The sequence below is a fragment of the Haliotis asinina genome, chromosome 5 (assembly GCF_037392515.1).
Source record: "Haliotis asinina isolate JCU_RB_2024 chromosome 5, JCU_Hal_asi_v2, whole genome shotgun sequence".
NCBI lineage: Eukaryota > Metazoa > Mollusca > Gastropoda > Lepetellida > Haliotidae > Haliotis > Haliotis asinina.
Window position 1 is genome coordinate 13,953,595 of NC_090284.1, and position 18,214 is coordinate 13,971,808.

At 39.1% G+C, this 18,214-nt stretch overlaps 2 protein-coding genes across 7 annotated transcripts in view; one reads left to right on the forward strand and one right to left on the reverse strand.

Annotated features, from left to right (window-relative positions):
* Window positions 1-18,214, forward strand: part of LOC137285012 (set1/Ash2 histone methyltransferase complex subunit ASH2-like) — a 97,564-nt gene that overhangs the window by 41,716 nt on the left and 37,634 nt on the right. The window lies entirely within an intron of this gene.
* Window positions 1-18,214, reverse strand: part of LOC137283261 (transcriptional regulator ATRX homolog) — a 49,752-nt gene that overhangs the window by 13,285 nt on the left and 18,253 nt on the right. For 3 of the 6 annotated variants that reach the window (XM_067814687.1, XM_067814689.1, XM_067814688.1), the window contains exon 2: window positions 962-2,835. In XM_067814687.1, the coding sequence (XP_067670788.1) occupies window positions 962-1,599 (638 nt within the window). In that variant the 5' untranslated portion in view covers window positions 1,600-2,835. Of the gene's footprint in view, window positions 1-961; window positions 2,836-8,245; window positions 8,798-15,192; window positions 15,464-18,214 lie in introns of those variants that run through there. The other 3 variants (XM_067814685.1, XM_067814684.1, XM_067814690.1) reach the window with 3 other exon arrangements.

Consider the following 18,214-nt stretch of genomic DNA (forward strand, 5'->3'; position numbering starts at 1 on the left):
TGTGAATGAAGCACATGCTCTTTCAGTGTTAAAACTTAGATTACTTCAAGTTACATTAAATGTTTAGCTTGTAGGTACCCTGTGACCTTGGACACCCTGAATCTTTAGTTCCTGTCAGTTGTGTTAGTAACCTTGACCCTTCTTTTAAACATGCTTCTGCCATATTTGTCTTGTCACAGTCCCTGTTTGTGTATGACAACATAGCTCCTGTGTGGGGTACCTGACTCTTATTAGGAACAGGTAACTTGATAAGAACTATTGTGTATAACTGCTGTTATCAACACTAGCAGTTCTAAGCATTAACTCATGCTTTTGAACAGGTTTTGGGCAGTGGTGAAAGATTTTCCTGTGATATAATATCAGACATCTCTTGTTACTTAATCAGACCTGGCTGTATTGTGTTGGGAAGGCAACAACAATAGGCTGTATTGTGTTATGTCGGCAACAGCAAATTATGAAGTCTGCAGAGGTGCGCCAGTATAATGCCTCACTGACTTTATGGCCCATGCAGATTCTCCAAGCTGTTATAGCAGACAGACCATGAAATATTGTCATATTATGCACTAACCAGAAGAGTTTAGGAAATATGTGAACACTGCAATAATGACAATGATTCTCATTTACTTTTATGTACACTCTGCGTGACCAAATATTTATTTACTTGTTTAGGATTTTTTTCTGAAATGCATATGTTTTTCCCAGTATTAAAGAAATATATGTATCTCTATTGGTCAAGGAACTACTTGAAAGCATTTCATGACGAACATACTGAAAGGCTTTTCGTAAAAAAACATTAATCTTAATATTTGTTTAGTGTACAGTTCCTGTAGCTTGTGTGGTAAATGATTCCTGATTGTTAGCATGATAAATGTGTGTCTTATCTTAGATAGTCAGCTTGAGGAAACCATGTAAATATGTGAAAGATGTTTATACAAATAGCCTTAAGGTTATTGATACTTACTCTTCCAACTCCTCGGGTTTTGGGGTATCCTTTTCCGGGGAGGGACTTTTAGACTTCTGTTTTTCTTCTTTCTCAGTCTTTATAGCGTCTGCATCCTCTGACTCCGATGTTGTGCGCTTCTTTCGACAGCAACACTGAAATATGGCTGCCATCACACACATACCAAAGAAAGCTGCTACTGTGGTAGAGACTACAACCACCATCTTAGGTACACTAGACAAGATATCACTTCGCTGGACGTCCTGGGACAAAGCTTCAGAATGCCCTATTTCATTTTCTTCATCTTGATATATGGAATTTTCAGCTCTTAAAACTCTCCGACTGTTTTCAAACTTGTCTTCCCTGTAGTCACTGGGAGTGAAGTCCCAATCAGTCTGGTGTCTATGTTTGGATTTAACTTCCCTGTTGTGGACTTGTGAAGTTTGTTGATTATGGGCAGCCTGCCTGTGTTGTGAGTCATTATCCTGTACTATAGGAAGCCTCTGCTCTTCATGGTCGCTGCTCCTTATCCTATGGAGCCCCCTCGCACCTTGTGTCTGTCCGTCTGCCTCTACATCTTGCTTCAGAGTGAAGGCAACAGCTAGTGAGGAATAAGTAGCTACCAGGAGCAAGGATAGGTGAATAGGTATCCAGGTCATTTTATCTGGCAGACGTAACTTTACAGGAAGTGGTGATGATTGCCATTACATGATCAGCAGGTTTGAACTCTCGCCAATTTTCACTATTCCACAAGCAGGAACGCTCACATGAGCGCGAGGCAAATAATGAAGTTGTGCACTGAGTTGAGAATGTGGTCAGGTGCATATAACATTGGTTTACTCTCCTGGCTGACGAGGAGGAGGCCCACAGAGCAGGGTCAGATGTGTCTCACTGTATACACACTCGGTCCCCATCCTCCTCGCACAGGCAGACACTCACTGGAGTAATCTCCATGTTGTTTAATTACTGACCCTAGGCTGCCACTTGGGCCAAGGTATATCACTGACAAATGGTCAAATATATCACTGAGTTGGACACTAGTGTAAGCAGATGCAGAGTAATTCAGGTATGGGGTGGCATTTGTTCCTACTTCACTTGTGATTTCCAGGATCACTTTGTAAATAATGTACACCAAGATATTTACTTACAGTCACACAGGGTTTTGGAGAGTATGGACCGAGAATGAGATAAAGCTGATGTTGCTTGATTAATCACTCAGCTGTAATGCACAAAAAGGAAATCCTGTTGAATGTTTTTTGTAAGAAATATGCCGGTTTATTATTTGCCAGAGCTGCAAGTTCAGTCATGTGGAGAAGTCCCTGTTAGTGCTGTGTTGAAGATGAAAATCAGATATGAATTGTCCGCCTGCTCTTGGTTTGAGGGTTCGACAACAAGAGAAGCAGTGTCTAGACGTGTGTTTGCTGATGCAGACGGCAGATCAATTAAACAATGCAACAAATACTCACACACCTCAGCTTCTAATTCCTCAGTAATGATAAGAGCGACTCGCCTGAAGTTGCAGTTCGCAACTTACAGAAAACCACTGTTCTCAGATTAAACTTAACACAGGAGCCGAGTTCAAAATACACAATTTTAAAAGTGTAATATTTCCATGTGAAGAGAAGTTATGTATTGACCATTGTTCTTTTTAAAACTTTTCAAATAGTTTTCACATCACGACACACTTTTCTGAAAAGTTTTCTTTGGAAGGTGTCACTTTAGTTCCTAGGTAAAATTGCTGGTCCCTGTTCTGTCTAATCACTTCTGGTCAGTTATGTAACTTTCCTCTGAGGATGCAGTTCTTGGCTCATGCCATTAGCATGCACTATATGAATTGTAACTGGTCTTGTCATCTCCGGCTGACTGGCAACACTGTGCTGGCTTGTGCCATCTACCTGTCAACGAAATACAGCACATTAGGAAAATGATCACGATTTTCAGGATGTGAACTCACTCGTATAATCTATGTCATAATTGATGCTGGTGTAGTAGATATGATACGCAATATTTACACACATAATTTCCAGTCATATTTCCTGTAATAACTGAATAATCTGATGAATATGTACCATGTAAACTGCTTAGCAAAAGAAAGTGGAAACATTTGCAGAAGCACTGCAGATCACAATCACCACTGTTATACTAGTGTCACATGCATCACCATGAAATCACCTTTTCTTGTGTGTAGTGTTAGCCAACACCATGTGGGTGTTTGCTTTCTTTTGTCATTCAGGTTATTTGAGCTTTAGTATTGCTTAACACACCTTCACAGCTATCTCTCCTGTACACCTTAGCTAAAGTAAAATAGACTACTGGCACTTGTTTAGACAAGGATGTGCTTCAAAGTTAGATAGTGGAGTGTAAGTCAAAAATCAACTCTCAGATAATAGAATGTTCTGCAATAATTTCGATACAAATTATAGACACCTTACTCATGAAATAAAGGAAGTTAATATCCATATCAATAATTATCATCACCATCAACATCATCATCATCATCATTATCATCATCATCATCAGCAGCAGCAGCAGCAGCAGTTAGATGGAAGCCCACAATTTTGAAAACTTAAGAGTCATACCAAAAATGAACAAGCACACCCAAATGCTGGCCAACCATGTATGAAGTCATACAGAAGTTACGCAGCTGAATGTTGAGGCAGCCCAATTTTGGAGGAATGTGATATAGCACTTATCTGTATGGTGGGACAGATGCTAGTCTGGAGCACTGAACCCCACACATCAGGAAGTGCAGTGAATGGAGCAATATAACACCAAGGAGTACTGGCTCCCAGATACACCAACCTGACATCTTTGTACAACTCTCCACATGGAATATGTGTTGTCATGGCAGATGCTCGACTGGAACTAACACTGAGGACTATATAAACAGTGTCCAGGGGATCTCCCTCACATTAACAAGGGCTTGTTATTCTTGGAGAACTGAACATATATTGTAATATTACCAAATGCAGGAAGTAGACAATATATATATATATACCCTCTCGATGCTTTAACCTTTAACCTAAATTTTAATTCCATGATTCTGTAAATTTTCATGTATATTTTTGTAAAAGAATTTAAACCAGTATATCTCTGTAGTATATGGTGTTTTTGACATAATTGAGGTGCTGTGTCCCTGAATGACTTTAGACAATGATATGATTATGATAGACTGTCAGCTGTGATAGAACCTATTGATGAGGAAATGGCCTTTCCATGGAAAGTGTTGGAATTCCTCTATGATGGTTTCACCATTTCCATGGCAACCACACTCTTCAGTTTGGCCGTGGCTCATTCCATTCATGCCTCCTCGTTATCATGTCTATGTTATTACACGTCTGCTGTGAAATAATCCATCTTGGATAAGTCGGCTAGAGCGTGTGTAAGTGACGGAGAAGTAGCAGATTAAATCTGGAGTAATTAGCAGTGGCCTCAGTCTTGATTGTTGGGATAAAAAATGAAAGAAATAAGTTCATGTTTACAGTAACGAAATGGTTTTGAAGTATTAGTGACTAGTGACCAAGAACTGTCTGGAGTTATTGTTGACAAATACTGAACACACATTCAGCGAGCGAACAGATATCATGTTATTTGGTCCTTGTGACTAGCCGTACATTTAGTCAGAATGCAAATAACAAGCAATGCTTATAACATTCTATAATTAGTGTTCCCTTTGGATTCTCCTTTGGATTACTGTATATACATTTTGGGTTTTTTTTTTTTAATAAAGTTATCATTATTTGATTATTTGTTTAGGCCTACATTTGCTGTGTTCCTTAAAGAAATAATAATATAGTTTCTTGCAGTGTCATGTGTTGCAAGGTATATATAATGTTTTCTACATGTTTAAAACACAAACAACAGACCTCAGAAGGTCAAAATGACACCTTGAAATATTACAAATGTATATAGTACAATTACATGTAGGCAGAATGATTGCTCACATACTAGTTACAAATCCTGTTCTACTAGTGTATAGCGGTACCACCAGTGCAGTGGACGATATATATGACTATATGCTGCATACTTCAGACAATGCACATTTCCTTCCTTGAAGACAAGGCAGTACATCTCTTCCACTTCCTAGGTGCAGCAGACGCATGATTTCGGGGAAGTGCCGCCAGTTATTATAATGGTGGAGATGTGGGGTTTCTTGTCACGTGACATGATTATCACACTGATTCAGTGATATGACAGAATGTATTTGTCACGAATGAAAACTTGCTAGCACAGTAGAGTAATGATACAATGAATCTGCATGGTAAATATAGGTGCGATATGATTCGTATCCATTTTCAGTACGTTTGTTTCATAAGTTCATATTCTCTGACCTTCTGTAGGTAAAAAATTTGTTGTTAAAGTTTTGATGGTAGAGATGGAACAGGATAGAGACATATAAGCTTTGGAAAACTGGGCAGATTCTGTTGTTAATAGCCAGCCTGGAAATACAAGAGACTGGTTTGTAAGTGGTTTCATTTATTATTTTCAAGTTTTTACATAAAAATATCTGGTGAGAGAGAAGCATCAGCATATTGTGTCAAGAGTGTCCTATGACAGTACAATACTGTATACTGTGACTATGACTATCTCTCAGTGAGATGTCCAAGAGGTTTTTGTGCAAGAAAATTCAAATGTACTAATTATTGGTCTGGCAAATGCAGTTTACAAGAATATGATTGGGGGTTTGTGCTTCAGTATTTAGGATATGGCAAAACAATTGCTTAAGCTTCAAGGTCTTTAGTATTTTTGTTGTCTCATCTGGATGTGAGATGGTTATCATGGTGCCCCAACCCCATTATAGACAAGCGGATGTCCAAACTTGGATTCCATATATGGGAAGGAAAAGAAGCACACCTGATAATAAATTTATTGATTGTCTTCCACAAACATTCCTATCTTACGGGACCCTAAAAGAAAACTGCTATTTGATGTGCTGTATTGCCTCCCTTAGACATGCCAGGAACCTATATTTGTTAGTTCTGTTCGTGGTTTGCCTGGTTGTGTTGTTAGGTGTACCAACAAAGAAGAAATGGCTGAGCATTTCAACACTTCAGCCGTTCCTTCCACATGAAGCTGATATGATGAAACAGGTTTACAGTTCAATGTGGATGAAAGGAAACTCACTCATAAATATATGTTGTATTCTGCAATAGGATAAATGTCCATGTCCAACCCCTGGCATAGATAACGATAAACATGCATGTTTTGTATATGGCAGGATGAAGATATCTGTTGATCTTACAAGATATTGTCTGACCCGTCATGATATGACCATCCTCTGAGATGAGGAGGATTCAGAGATATGAATCTTGTCTGGAGTACACCAGACTCAGAATTATGGACAGGCATGATAAGCATGCTTTTGCTATCAGTAAAATCCTCTATGCATGGAAAACAGTGGACTAGCTTGATGTCAGAGATGTGGCCAGCATTTGAAATTCAAGTTTTATCTTTTGAAAATGTGACAAGGAACTGTTATGAGTAGTGGAGAAGAACAGATGTTTCCACGGGCTCTTGACATCGGCCAATAAAGATGTAGCAGCCACATGATAACATTTTCATGGCTGTCATATGTGTTCGAGTGATAGCTTTTAATGAGATTTCCTTACACCGAGTTGGAGTTATTACAAGAATGCTGCTCTTTGCCCCGCTGTGGACATAACCGGAATAAATTGTACAATCACAAGAAAGTCATTATTGTCATTTAGCATGCGATGTGCAGTCATGCGTGTAATGTTTGGGTGGAACGGAGAGCTGGAACATAAGAACTGCCTCAGTTGAGATGACAAAATTGTTGCGATCGTTATATCACAAGTCTCCTAAACAACAAGTTGCCATGAGGTATTTATCTAAGAATATTGTCATCATAAATAGTATTTTAAAACAAAATACAAATGAAAAATTGCAGTACTGCAAAATATAATGAAGGACAGTCATACTTTTGATGGTTACCAATGGTACTTATATGCTCCACGATCTGTACTATGCTGTACAATGATTATATCACTGTAAGCGTATTGCTTACAGAAATGACTTGAAAAGAGGGCTAGATAAAACAAATTTGAATGGCAAGCCTTGGAAACTTTATTTTTGTATGATGTATTTTTGTTTGAAAATATGTATTTTTATGTTGTATACAAGACTGAGTGAAGTGATTGAATGTGAAACTAAATGGCTGTGATCACCTGCAGGGAGGGATAAATATTCCACCAATCAATTCAACTCAATTGTGTAACTGCGGTCTGATGAGAGATTGCCACTAGGAGATAATGTACAGGGACCATCAATAGTGTAGTGTGTGACAAAAAGTGGTATTTATAGTCAATTACATGAATAATAGAGGAGTGGACTTGCATGGCAAAGAGAACTGTCAGTCCTTTGCAGAGGGCTCCACTTGAGGAGTTAGGAGGAGGCCATTGATTAATGCAGCCAGGTCGGCCATGTCAGAACAGGTTGTTGTTGACACGGTCCCCATCAGGCTTCAGGCCACAGTAGATTCTATCACCTTATACATTTAGTTAGATGACTGAATGGAGAGCCAGGTTACTTAATGGGTTCATTGAGTCGAGATGACACTTGGGTGACCATGATGAAAAGTGAGTGAGTGTGTTGGGTTTAATGCCATTTTGAACAGTATCTCAGTGAAAGGTTGTTAGGACTGATGCAGGTCTTACATGTTAACCACATGTGTCAGACCCATGGATACAGACTGGTACTGACAAACTTGAAAACAGTATAAGTATGTTTTGGACATAGTGATCATTGGACCCATGAAGATATGGGTTAGAAATAATCAGAAACTCATGCAGGCAACGAACGAGATTGGGCGGTCAGACTCCTGACTTGATTGAAACATTTCATTGTATCCCATTTGCATACATTGATGCTCATGCTATTGATCACTTGCTCCATACTGAGTTATTTACAGACCATTGCCATATAGCTGGAATATTACTGAGTGTGTCATTAAACAACAAACCATCCAACCATAGGAATAGGTAATCTAGGTATCTGGCATTATCAGGCAGAGCAGCTCCTGTGGAGGAGCTGGCTGACCTAGCCTGTCTTCTTATCCCAGTGATCAATTGCTTGTCTGTCCAGGCATGATAAACACTGCCAGTGATGTAGTTGTAATATATGTGGTAAAATGTTACTCCCTTATGTCTGTGTGTTGAGGACCTCCATTGATTGCTTTGTCCAAGACAATCTGGACATGCTCACTGTTGCCAGCCTCCAGACTGTAGAGAACTTGGCCAATCATTCACTTTCTTTTATACCATAGCTATCGATCTAGGTAAATAACACCTACCTTTGTCCTGCTTTGATGTATGGGCTGCTGGACAAGTAGTAGTCTGTCAGGGCACAGATGCTTTGTTCCATTGATTAGGAAGTGGAGACTTTTTGAGCTTGGACAGGGAAAGTTGGTATAGTGAACTGTGAGAGCTGGGATAGGGAGCTGTGTGAGTTGGTATAGTGAAGTGCAAGAACTGGGATAGGGAGCCTTGAGATCTGGGTTGGGAGCCATGAGGGATGGGATAGAGAGCCTTAGGAGCTGGGATAAGGAGCCATGAGAGTTAGAATAGGGAGCCTTGGGAGCTGGGACAGAGAGACGTGAGAGCTGGGATAGGGAGCCATGAGACCTGGAAGAGGAAGCCTTAGAACATGGGATTGGGAGCCTTGAGAGCTGGGATAGGGAACCATGAGAGCTGGGATACAGTGTAAGGACTTGGGATAGGGATCCATGAAAGCTGGGATAGAGCCGTGGGAGGTGGGATAGAGAGCCTTGGCCACTTAGGATAGGGATCCTTGAGGGCTAGGATGGGGGGTCCTGAGAGCTGGAAGAGGGAGCCTTAGAACCTGGGAAAGGGAAATTTGAGAGGGTAGAAAGGGAGAATTGTGCTTGGGATCTAGGATAGGGAGCCAAACTATGACTTTTTCAGGGTATAATGCAACTCAAAAAATGAGTTCTGTACATACAAGTGTGAAAAATGGACATAGACTAAAAGTTAGTTGCTTTCCAAGGGACATGCAATAATATTTTTCTTACCTTACACATAAATGTCGTTTTCTGATTGGCTGAGCCCTCATCAGTTATTTTCAGTGTTCCCTGCTTACAAGCATGGTACATTGCAATATACCCTGCTGCCAATAACAAATCACTCGGTACTTCATGGTAGTTACTTTTTAATCTCAAATAACATTAAATGACGCATGATGCACGGAAATTACTGATGGAAATCGATGGAAGGGAGATAACTCTAAATCTTTTTTCTTGAATCATTAGCAAAATCGGGCGATGGTTATGAAAACATTTGACTCTCTTTCCAGTAAATAAATTTTGACAAAACATTCAAATGTAGTCCCTGTGAATTTTAAGGGGAATTACTGAGACAATACCTACAGGAAATAACAGCAAGATGCAAGATTCGAATCGTTTGATTCACACAGGTTGGCTGAAGTGTACGATCCAATACCTATGCTTCAAACAGTTCAAAATTAACATTGAGGTGTTCAGTAAGATAAATACGTTGTTCACTGGTCCCTTGGAGACCTTGGGTTGAGGTATCGTTAATGTTATTTATGTTCCCCTTGCCCTTTGGGCTCAGGGAACGTAAACCAACATCAAGGATACCTTAACCCATCCCCCGCTCATGACCAGTGAACAACTTAAAATACATATCACCTTTACTTTTTAGGACCCTCATATTTCCTCAAAGGATCACTTGAATTAACTATTGTGGGCCCTGTTGATGGTAGTCTGTAAGTAAATTTAAAACCCTGGCGGTTATAAGTACTCCATTTTACATGGAGCAACTTGACTACTGTTTTTTTCCCCATGATGCACTGTAGAATGCTCGTAGTAGTTAGAACATGTGGGCAGATAAACCGTTGAATCTATACTCACATACAGTGCGTAGCAATTGGCTGTGGAGCTGTTTACTACAAGCTTGAACTGTTTACCATTTCCTTACTTGATTACATTTAGTTTGTTTATTTAGTGTTCAGAATTAAACATGAAAGTCATAAGGTCTTTGTCCAAATTCTAAAATTCAGGAGAACATATTCAGGGATGCGAAAAATTACGGTACAACCCTAAAGGCCCAGTACCTGACACCCTCTTCCCTATTTCTTACACTTATAGCCAAGGAATGCAAGCTTACAAGTCCCGGACTTGGTGTGTTAGTGGACAATGCTATACAATCAGGTAATTAAATCTTCATAAGCCAGAATGATATGCCCTTTTGTCCCCAGCCTAGCCACTGAAACTATTCATTAGTGAGACTAGGGTCATCTCAATATGGCGCCAGGCATGGTCGGTGCAGGTAATCGTTTTCTGTTGTGGAAGATGTCCACAAAACACTTCATACATTATTCATGTTGGCAACTTGTGCCCATTAGCCGGGGATTGACCCAGGGTAATTAACACACCTCCTCCCTATCAGTGAACATGCATGAAGGTGTTGGCTTACCTGAGCAACATGATGATGTGGAAGTATATTGGAAGTCAGTACTCAAGATGTACTATGTTGTCATTGTTCTTGTCATTTAAAATACGGGGGATATTGCTTTTGTGGTCATTTATACGCCTGAGTAATATTTTCATTGTTTTTTTGGGCAATATTATGTATTTGTCTATATTGTAATACTATGGTCTTCAGTAATATGTAGCCATCCATCTGTCCATCCATCTGTCCATCCAACTCTTTCACTTTGGCATACAGTAGCATACATAGAGTTGTAAAATCTACACAATGTCATTATGTTACTGATTTATATCTGAAATTTATATTGATAGCGATATTTTTCTCAGTAGTACTATTATTTGTTATATAATAACATATAATGTCGTCAAATGTGTATGATATTGTTATGTTACTGATTTATATCAGAACTTTTATGTTGATAGTAATATTTTTCATAAAAATAATAATATTACTTGGAATAAATAGACATATATAATGTCATAAAATCTATAACATGTAGTTATTTTACTGATTCATATCAGAACAATTATATTATTAATGATGTATTATTCAGTATGTATTGTTATCATTTGTGAAATAGTAATCAATGTGTAATCAACAGTCCCAGGCAAACCAGTGAGGTGTGCAGGAATGATTGATGCTAATGAGGCTTTGGGATGCTCATGTATTCAGGATGAAGTATTTCACAGTCAGCTTCATTCCTATACAGATAAGGTATGCTGTGATAGGTGGGAGCTGGTTAGGAAACTGAGGTGTAATTACAATCACTGGAGTGTCACTTTATATATACTGGTGAAAAATAGTTAGGGATATATATAAATTTTGAAATTTTGAATAATGATCTATTTGTTCATTGACATATTGATAAAATACCAAGCATAACAATACTAATATCCCTAACCTATTTTGTCCAGTATAGATACACCTGTACATACTTGTTGAAGACACCATTGTTTGGTGCTGTTTCACATTGACAAGATTGTGCAGGTTAAAATTATTTTATGATACTTGATCCATTTCAAAAAGGCATTGTGTATTCATAGGTTATAATCAGCTATATGATAAGCAGACTGAAGTGAGTGCAGGCAGTTACTTTCATTTGACACAATGTTCATGTATACACCTGCTTTATATAAACTGCAAAAAGCCAGTTTTCGCTCCGTAACCTTAAGTTTGTTCTACAGAATATGGAACAGCCCATTTATCTGACATGCAGTCAGTTGGTTACAGGAGTCTGTACTAAGTGTGGTGGAGAAAATATCCCCAAAACTGTAACCTGATTGGGCATATCCAACTAGATGACATTTTGATATGTGATATATTCAAAATCAACTATAATTTGGGCTAAAACAAGTCATCCTCTGGATTAGAACTGTTCTTGACATAACAGACTGTATTTGATTCTGAGAATCAATCCTTCATGTAGTTTGACAGTAGGTCTGGACCTGATACACTGAATAGTACACACTTGGAAAAAGTATTTGTAAGCAAATTTATCCAAGAAAGCCCACACAAGTCCAGTCCTACCATGATAATGTCAATCTGTTGTTGCTGTTGATTCTCAACCATTCTGAATGAGTAAGAGGGACTACATATGTCAATACAGACAGGTTATATCAACCATAAACAGATTTCAGTCAGAGGAACCACACAAATCTGTTGATTCTTGAAGCAGAATTATCAGATTATCATGATCTCACAGTGGAATCTGTCGAACTGGTGCCAGTTGCTATGAGTAGTAAGCTACTAGTAAATTGGACTGAAAGCGTTTGAAATTATTTTTTGCCTTGTTCTAAAGTGTCAATAGCTTGTTTTAAACATATAACTAGTGCTGAAAGGTACCTTAAGACTCACATGTCTTTGAAGAAATATCATGTGTGAAAATATTCTATGATGTGAAGACAGATATGTTTACATTCAGTTGAATAAAGCAGTCAAGTGCAAAGGAAATGACTATATGAACGTCTGTGCCAACAGTTGTCTCATAAACTTGACTTTCGGTATCATCTTTAGTAGGAGTTTGTGTTATCTTCAAAGCTAGTCTGTCATACACACCCTGAAGCAACTATATCCATGAAAGCCCACACAAATGTTGCAAGTCTAGGTTCAGCTTCTGGCAACAAAGAAAGTCTCAGGAAAACTTTTTAGTGTTATTTCTTTTTTTCTTTTTTTTTACCATGTGACTTTTTTCTGTATAATACTAGTTATTAGTCAACTGCATATCTTACTGGACTGAACAGAATGGTATTAGAATCTTGCTTCTGACTAGAGTTGAACAGGCTGCCTGCCTGAACACACATAATGTACTTGACTAAATATTCAGTTCCTATTTTTGTTTCAAGTATTTTCCTTGATAACTTTCATCAGCTCACCTGAGTTATCTCTACGCTAGCCCTCCATTGGGATCCCAGTAGATTAACAGTAGTCAGCATGGCCCTGCCTCCCAGGACCTGTGCTTCACTCACCCCTCTGTCACATGCTTGCTGAATGACTCAATCAGCCCCTAAGTAATCTCCACTCATGTGATCTGATTCTGTTAAACAATGTTTATTACAGAGTAAGGGCAAGTTATTGTACTCCCCTTCCCTTGACTGTCTGAAGGATGTGAGCAGGGGTGCTCATGTTTGTTCGGGTATCGAGACTTGTCAGTGGGTCCTAGGGGTCAGTCTAATGTCATTCTGTCACAGTGGGGGGTAGCAACACATGCTTGTAGATCATTTTTTTTCTGGATAATTCTATTCAGGATAATATCACCCTATATGTATTCCATTCAGGATAATATCACCCTATATGTATCCCATTCAGGAAAACTTCACCCTATATGTATTCTATTCAGGAAAATTTCACCTATATTCCACTCGTTAAAATGTCACCCTGTATGTATTCCATTCAGGATAATATCACCCTATATGTATCCCATTCAGGAAAACTTCACCCTATATGTATTCTATTCAGGAAAATTTCACCTATATTCCACTCGTTAAAATGTCACCCTGTATGTATTCCATTCAAGAAAATTTCACCCATATATATTCTATTCAGGAAAAATTCACCCTAAATGTATTCCATTCAGGAAAATTTCACCCATTTATATTCTATTCAGGCAAATGTCAACCTATATATATTTCACCTTGGACAATGCATTATTTTACCCTATATTTATTCCACTGATGGTATGCATTATGACACCTAGTGTCTATTTGCATCCAGGAAAAGGTCACTCTGCATATGTTCCACTGAGGAAAATATCACCCTGAGGAAAACTGAGTAGGAGATTTATGACAATAGAATTATTTGCATGACATCTTGAGGCTGCTATAAGTGATTTATTTGATTTTCACAAAAAAATCATTTCAAAAAAGATGTGGGTGGCATTTAAGTGTTTGTTGACATTTGAAACAAACTGATAAGGCATATGTATAAATTGAATGCCTAATGATGTTATTTACAGAAGTTGAAGTTATGCTAGAAAGAACCATTGTATATTTTATCCAGTATGAAAAAATAAGCGTAATCATTTTTAGGACAGTAACTTGGTAAGAGGAAGTGTGTTTTCTTGCAATAGCCGTGAACATGAAAATCTTCGTTAATGTTTCAAGCCTGGTTTGTTGCCTGTAGTTAGGCGAGAGACTGAAAGATCCTGTGACCTTCTGTCAATACACATATAAGCCATTGCCTGGTAGTGTCATGGTGACATGAAGGAGGACATGTGTCATGCAACATTGTCATGCCAGGCACGCAAGGTATAAAAATCAATAACCCTGTTGTCCTTCAAATTGTACCTTCTTTATCTCATATTGATTTGTGTCACATAGTACTTTAAAACATTAGAACGTGTCTGTATCAAGCGTTTAATTTGTGATAGTTTTCATTGAGTGATATGTAAATTAGATTGAAAACACTCTTTATTATGAATGTATCCAAACTGTATTTATCCATGGTAATAAATAGTAATATTGATTTCATTTCATTTCGTTATTCTTCCAAATATTCATCCTAATCTAACCATTCCTTAAGTGTTTTTTTAATTTAGATATCCGGTGACATATTGATTTGATTCTCTCATCTTTACATCTTCATCAAATCGAGTGTTGCTGACACTCTGCTAAAGTTTTAGCTCAACTCACCTGTCCACACAGAGCCACACTTACCTGTGTAACTTAGTAAACCTCTCTGTAGGCAAACTCTGATATCAAGACACTTTAAACTAGGAGACCAATTTGCCTTCATGGCTTTTGTTTAAGATTATTGATAGAGCAGTGTTTGCATAAACACAACAGAGGCATGCTCATAGGCTGTTTTGTGAGATAAGTGATAAAGCATTTGGTGGAGGTCTGTGTGTAGACTGAGCTACCGATGCAGGAGGGTTTACAATACGGACATAGAACAGGTGATTCTGTAGGGTATGGGGCTGGTGGAGGGGGCGTGGCATCATTCAGTCACATGCTTCATAGTGGGCGTCTTTGCATAGAACTTTTTAATACTACCTGAGCTTGTCTTTTGAATCGAAAATAGGTCTTACTGTTAATGCATGGATTGTTGGCAGGCAGTCTAGCTAGGGTTTCTGGTTTAAGGGACTGAAGTTGCAGTAATTGACATGAAGGTTTTGGGATTAGTAATGTTCAGAAATTTTCGAAAAGATAGGAAAACTGAAATGCTAATGCTCAGCATGTGAAACACTTCATACTCATGAATGAAAGACTGGACCATCACATACATATCATATTGAACTTCATTAAAGACACACTGAATACTCCATGTACGTACTTGAATGATAGATGTAGGCGTTCACATATGCATAGCGTCAGTCTAGAAGTACGATCCCAGTGGTACATCCTCTGCACTGAAGCACATGCTGCTGAAGCTGACTACAAGGCAATCCCCACATAAATGTTCCACAGGCAGCATGGAGGAAGGTGGTAGATAGGACAAACCTTACCTTGGTCACCAGCTCACTGGGGCTGCAGCAGAATGAAAGTGTGCAGGACAGCCAGCATTAGCCTGCTGTCAGATATAGAGCTGCTGACTGACTGGCTGCCACTCGGACTGATTGATTGGGAGACTTGTCAGCTCCCTTGTTCAGGTAGACCTGAGACCAGGGAATAGTTCTGGGGAATTCCAGGTCAAGTTAGACTGGGATTTCTCCATGGCCAGCCCACATGTGTAGCTGGGCTTGTATTATATGACAATGACTGCCTAATAAAATTCAGGATGAGGAGTAATGTTAACTCCTAGTTCAGCAGTGGAAATCTGTGCGTCTGCTGTGCTGTAGCAGTGGATGTTTGATCTGTGTATCAGACGCACATTTGCGATTGTGGCCTGACTTGTTTTAAAAATATAGGAGTGATTAGGTTTTATGCCATCAAACATATAGGATCGATATCATAAAAATTGTCATTTTATGGAAACTATTGTCTCCTTAGAAAATATGCTAAAACTGATCATTACCCTTCAAGCATTTAGGTGATGGTTGGCTCCTCATTAAGCAAAGGAATTTTGTCATTGCTAAAGAAATGTTTGGGTATGTGTTTAATTAGAAGCCATGAAAAACTGATATGGCCTGAATGTTATATTTGAAATAGCTGTCTGACCTGTTGGTCCGGAGTGAGGCTTCCAAACATCAAATATTCAATAACCGCCTTCAGTTTTAAGGCACAGTGTTGATCTCCTGAATGAAATATCTCACTGCTAATGGCCTGATCACCGACCTGCATGTGACAGTATTGACTTCCGGTATGTGCTCCAACTCCAAAACATGGGACTGCCCTCAGGGGGGGCAGAGGACGACTTCTTAATCCATCACTGAACATCTCACACATCAATAGCTACAGACTCAGAAATGTTCCCTCTGGTAAACTGTAACCTAAATAGGCCACCCTGTCATACAAGATTGGAGAGGTGGCAGAGGTATTGTTGATATGAATATCATCATGGAAAATGTCTGCCTGTTGATTTCGCTGAGTATGCAACATCATCCCTTGACCAACCACTCCCATGTCCCTTATTTTGCTCCCATCCAACCTGCGGTGGGTAACAGCCCTGGTGACCTAGTGGTTAAAATGTTCACTCATCAGTCCAACGCTAGGACAGTTGTAAGTCTATGTGGAAGGATGAGAGTTAAAATCATCTTACGGTCACTGTCGTTTTGTAGAGCAGGGCCCAAGGTTAGATTTCCCACATGGGTATATATCATGTGTGTCCTCTTCAGTGATTTTGCCAAAGTTGTTGAGAGTGGTGCGAAACTGTACTAATTAAGCATCCAGCCACACATTTCACTTTTCCCAAACCTCCTCATAGGACATAGACGGATCCAGGAATTTTCAGTGTGAAGACTTAAGTCATTTTGAGAAACAGAGAGGTGGGGCAGAGGAAGAGGGAAAGAAACACCCCCACCACCCAATCCACCCATGTAGGATCCCATCATATGCAGGATCTGTGCAGCACACAGCCAGTGGACACATTGACCATCCAATCCACATTTGTGACCTTGACATAAAATTCCAATTTGAGTCGTTAATGTAAACTTCCCCTTTGATAAATTCACTCAAATAGGCTTTTGTGCCCTACACAGTCAAAGATTTTAAGGTCAATAACTAGTTTAGCTCCAACTCTTGATTCCCGCACATGTATATAAGGTTCGTAGAGCAGCTGTGAGATTTACATTGCCAGACCCAGCTGTCTGCCAGAGGGCACCTGTTGAGATGACGGCCATGGTGGTGTTGGATGAGTAATACCAGGAACACTTGTTTGTGCAACCTATGTAATTCATTCCTCCCATTACCCACCTGGTCTCTCACTAGCAGGTTTACAGATATATGGAATATATTGATATAGGTCACTGAGATTTGACGTCTTTCATTTACAGAGAGCATTGATATGTGCAATTGAGACTTCAGGTGTTTCAATAGCTGGTTTACAGAGAGCATTGATATATGTAATTGACTCTTGACGCCTCTTGTTATGGCTTACAGGTAGCATTGATATAAGTCACTGAGAATAGAGGTAGCTGGCTTACACAGCATTGATATGTCATTTAGGTTTGAGGTCTTTCACCATCATGGCTTATAGGCAGCTTTGATATAAGTAACTGAGGTTTGAGGTCTCTCACTATCATGGCTTACAGAGAGCATTGATATTACTAGCTGAGACAAAGAGGTCTTTGCTGTCATGGCTTGCAGAGAGCATTCATGTCAGTAATTGAGACTTGTGGTTTCTTACTAGTGTACTACCAGTGATTGAGATAAGAGATATGAACTAAAAGTCTCTTCTAAGGCTTACAGAATGCATTGAAATCAGCCATTGAGACAAGAAGTCTCACACTTTAATTTCATGCTTTACAGAATGCATTGAAATCAGTCTCTGAGACAAGAAGTCTAACACTTTCATGGCTTACAGAGACTGTTCATATCAGTAATTGAGACTAGAGGGGTGTTACATTGCACCACAATCACTCAAGTATGTCTCACACAAACGCAAATGAACCACTGACTTACTTTACCACTATTGCAGATACACCACTCACACAATCAGGAATACACCACTCACACAATCAGGAATATACCACTCACACAATCAGGAATATACCACTCACACAATCAGGAATATACTCACAATCAGGAATATACTCACACAATCACAAATACACCACTCAATCATGACATACTCACAGTCATGATCGCACCACTCCCAAAATCATGAAGATACTCACGATCATGAATACACCACTCGCACAATCACAAGGGCTTGCCACTTCCACACGCTGTGACAATACGAGGACAATAAAACAATA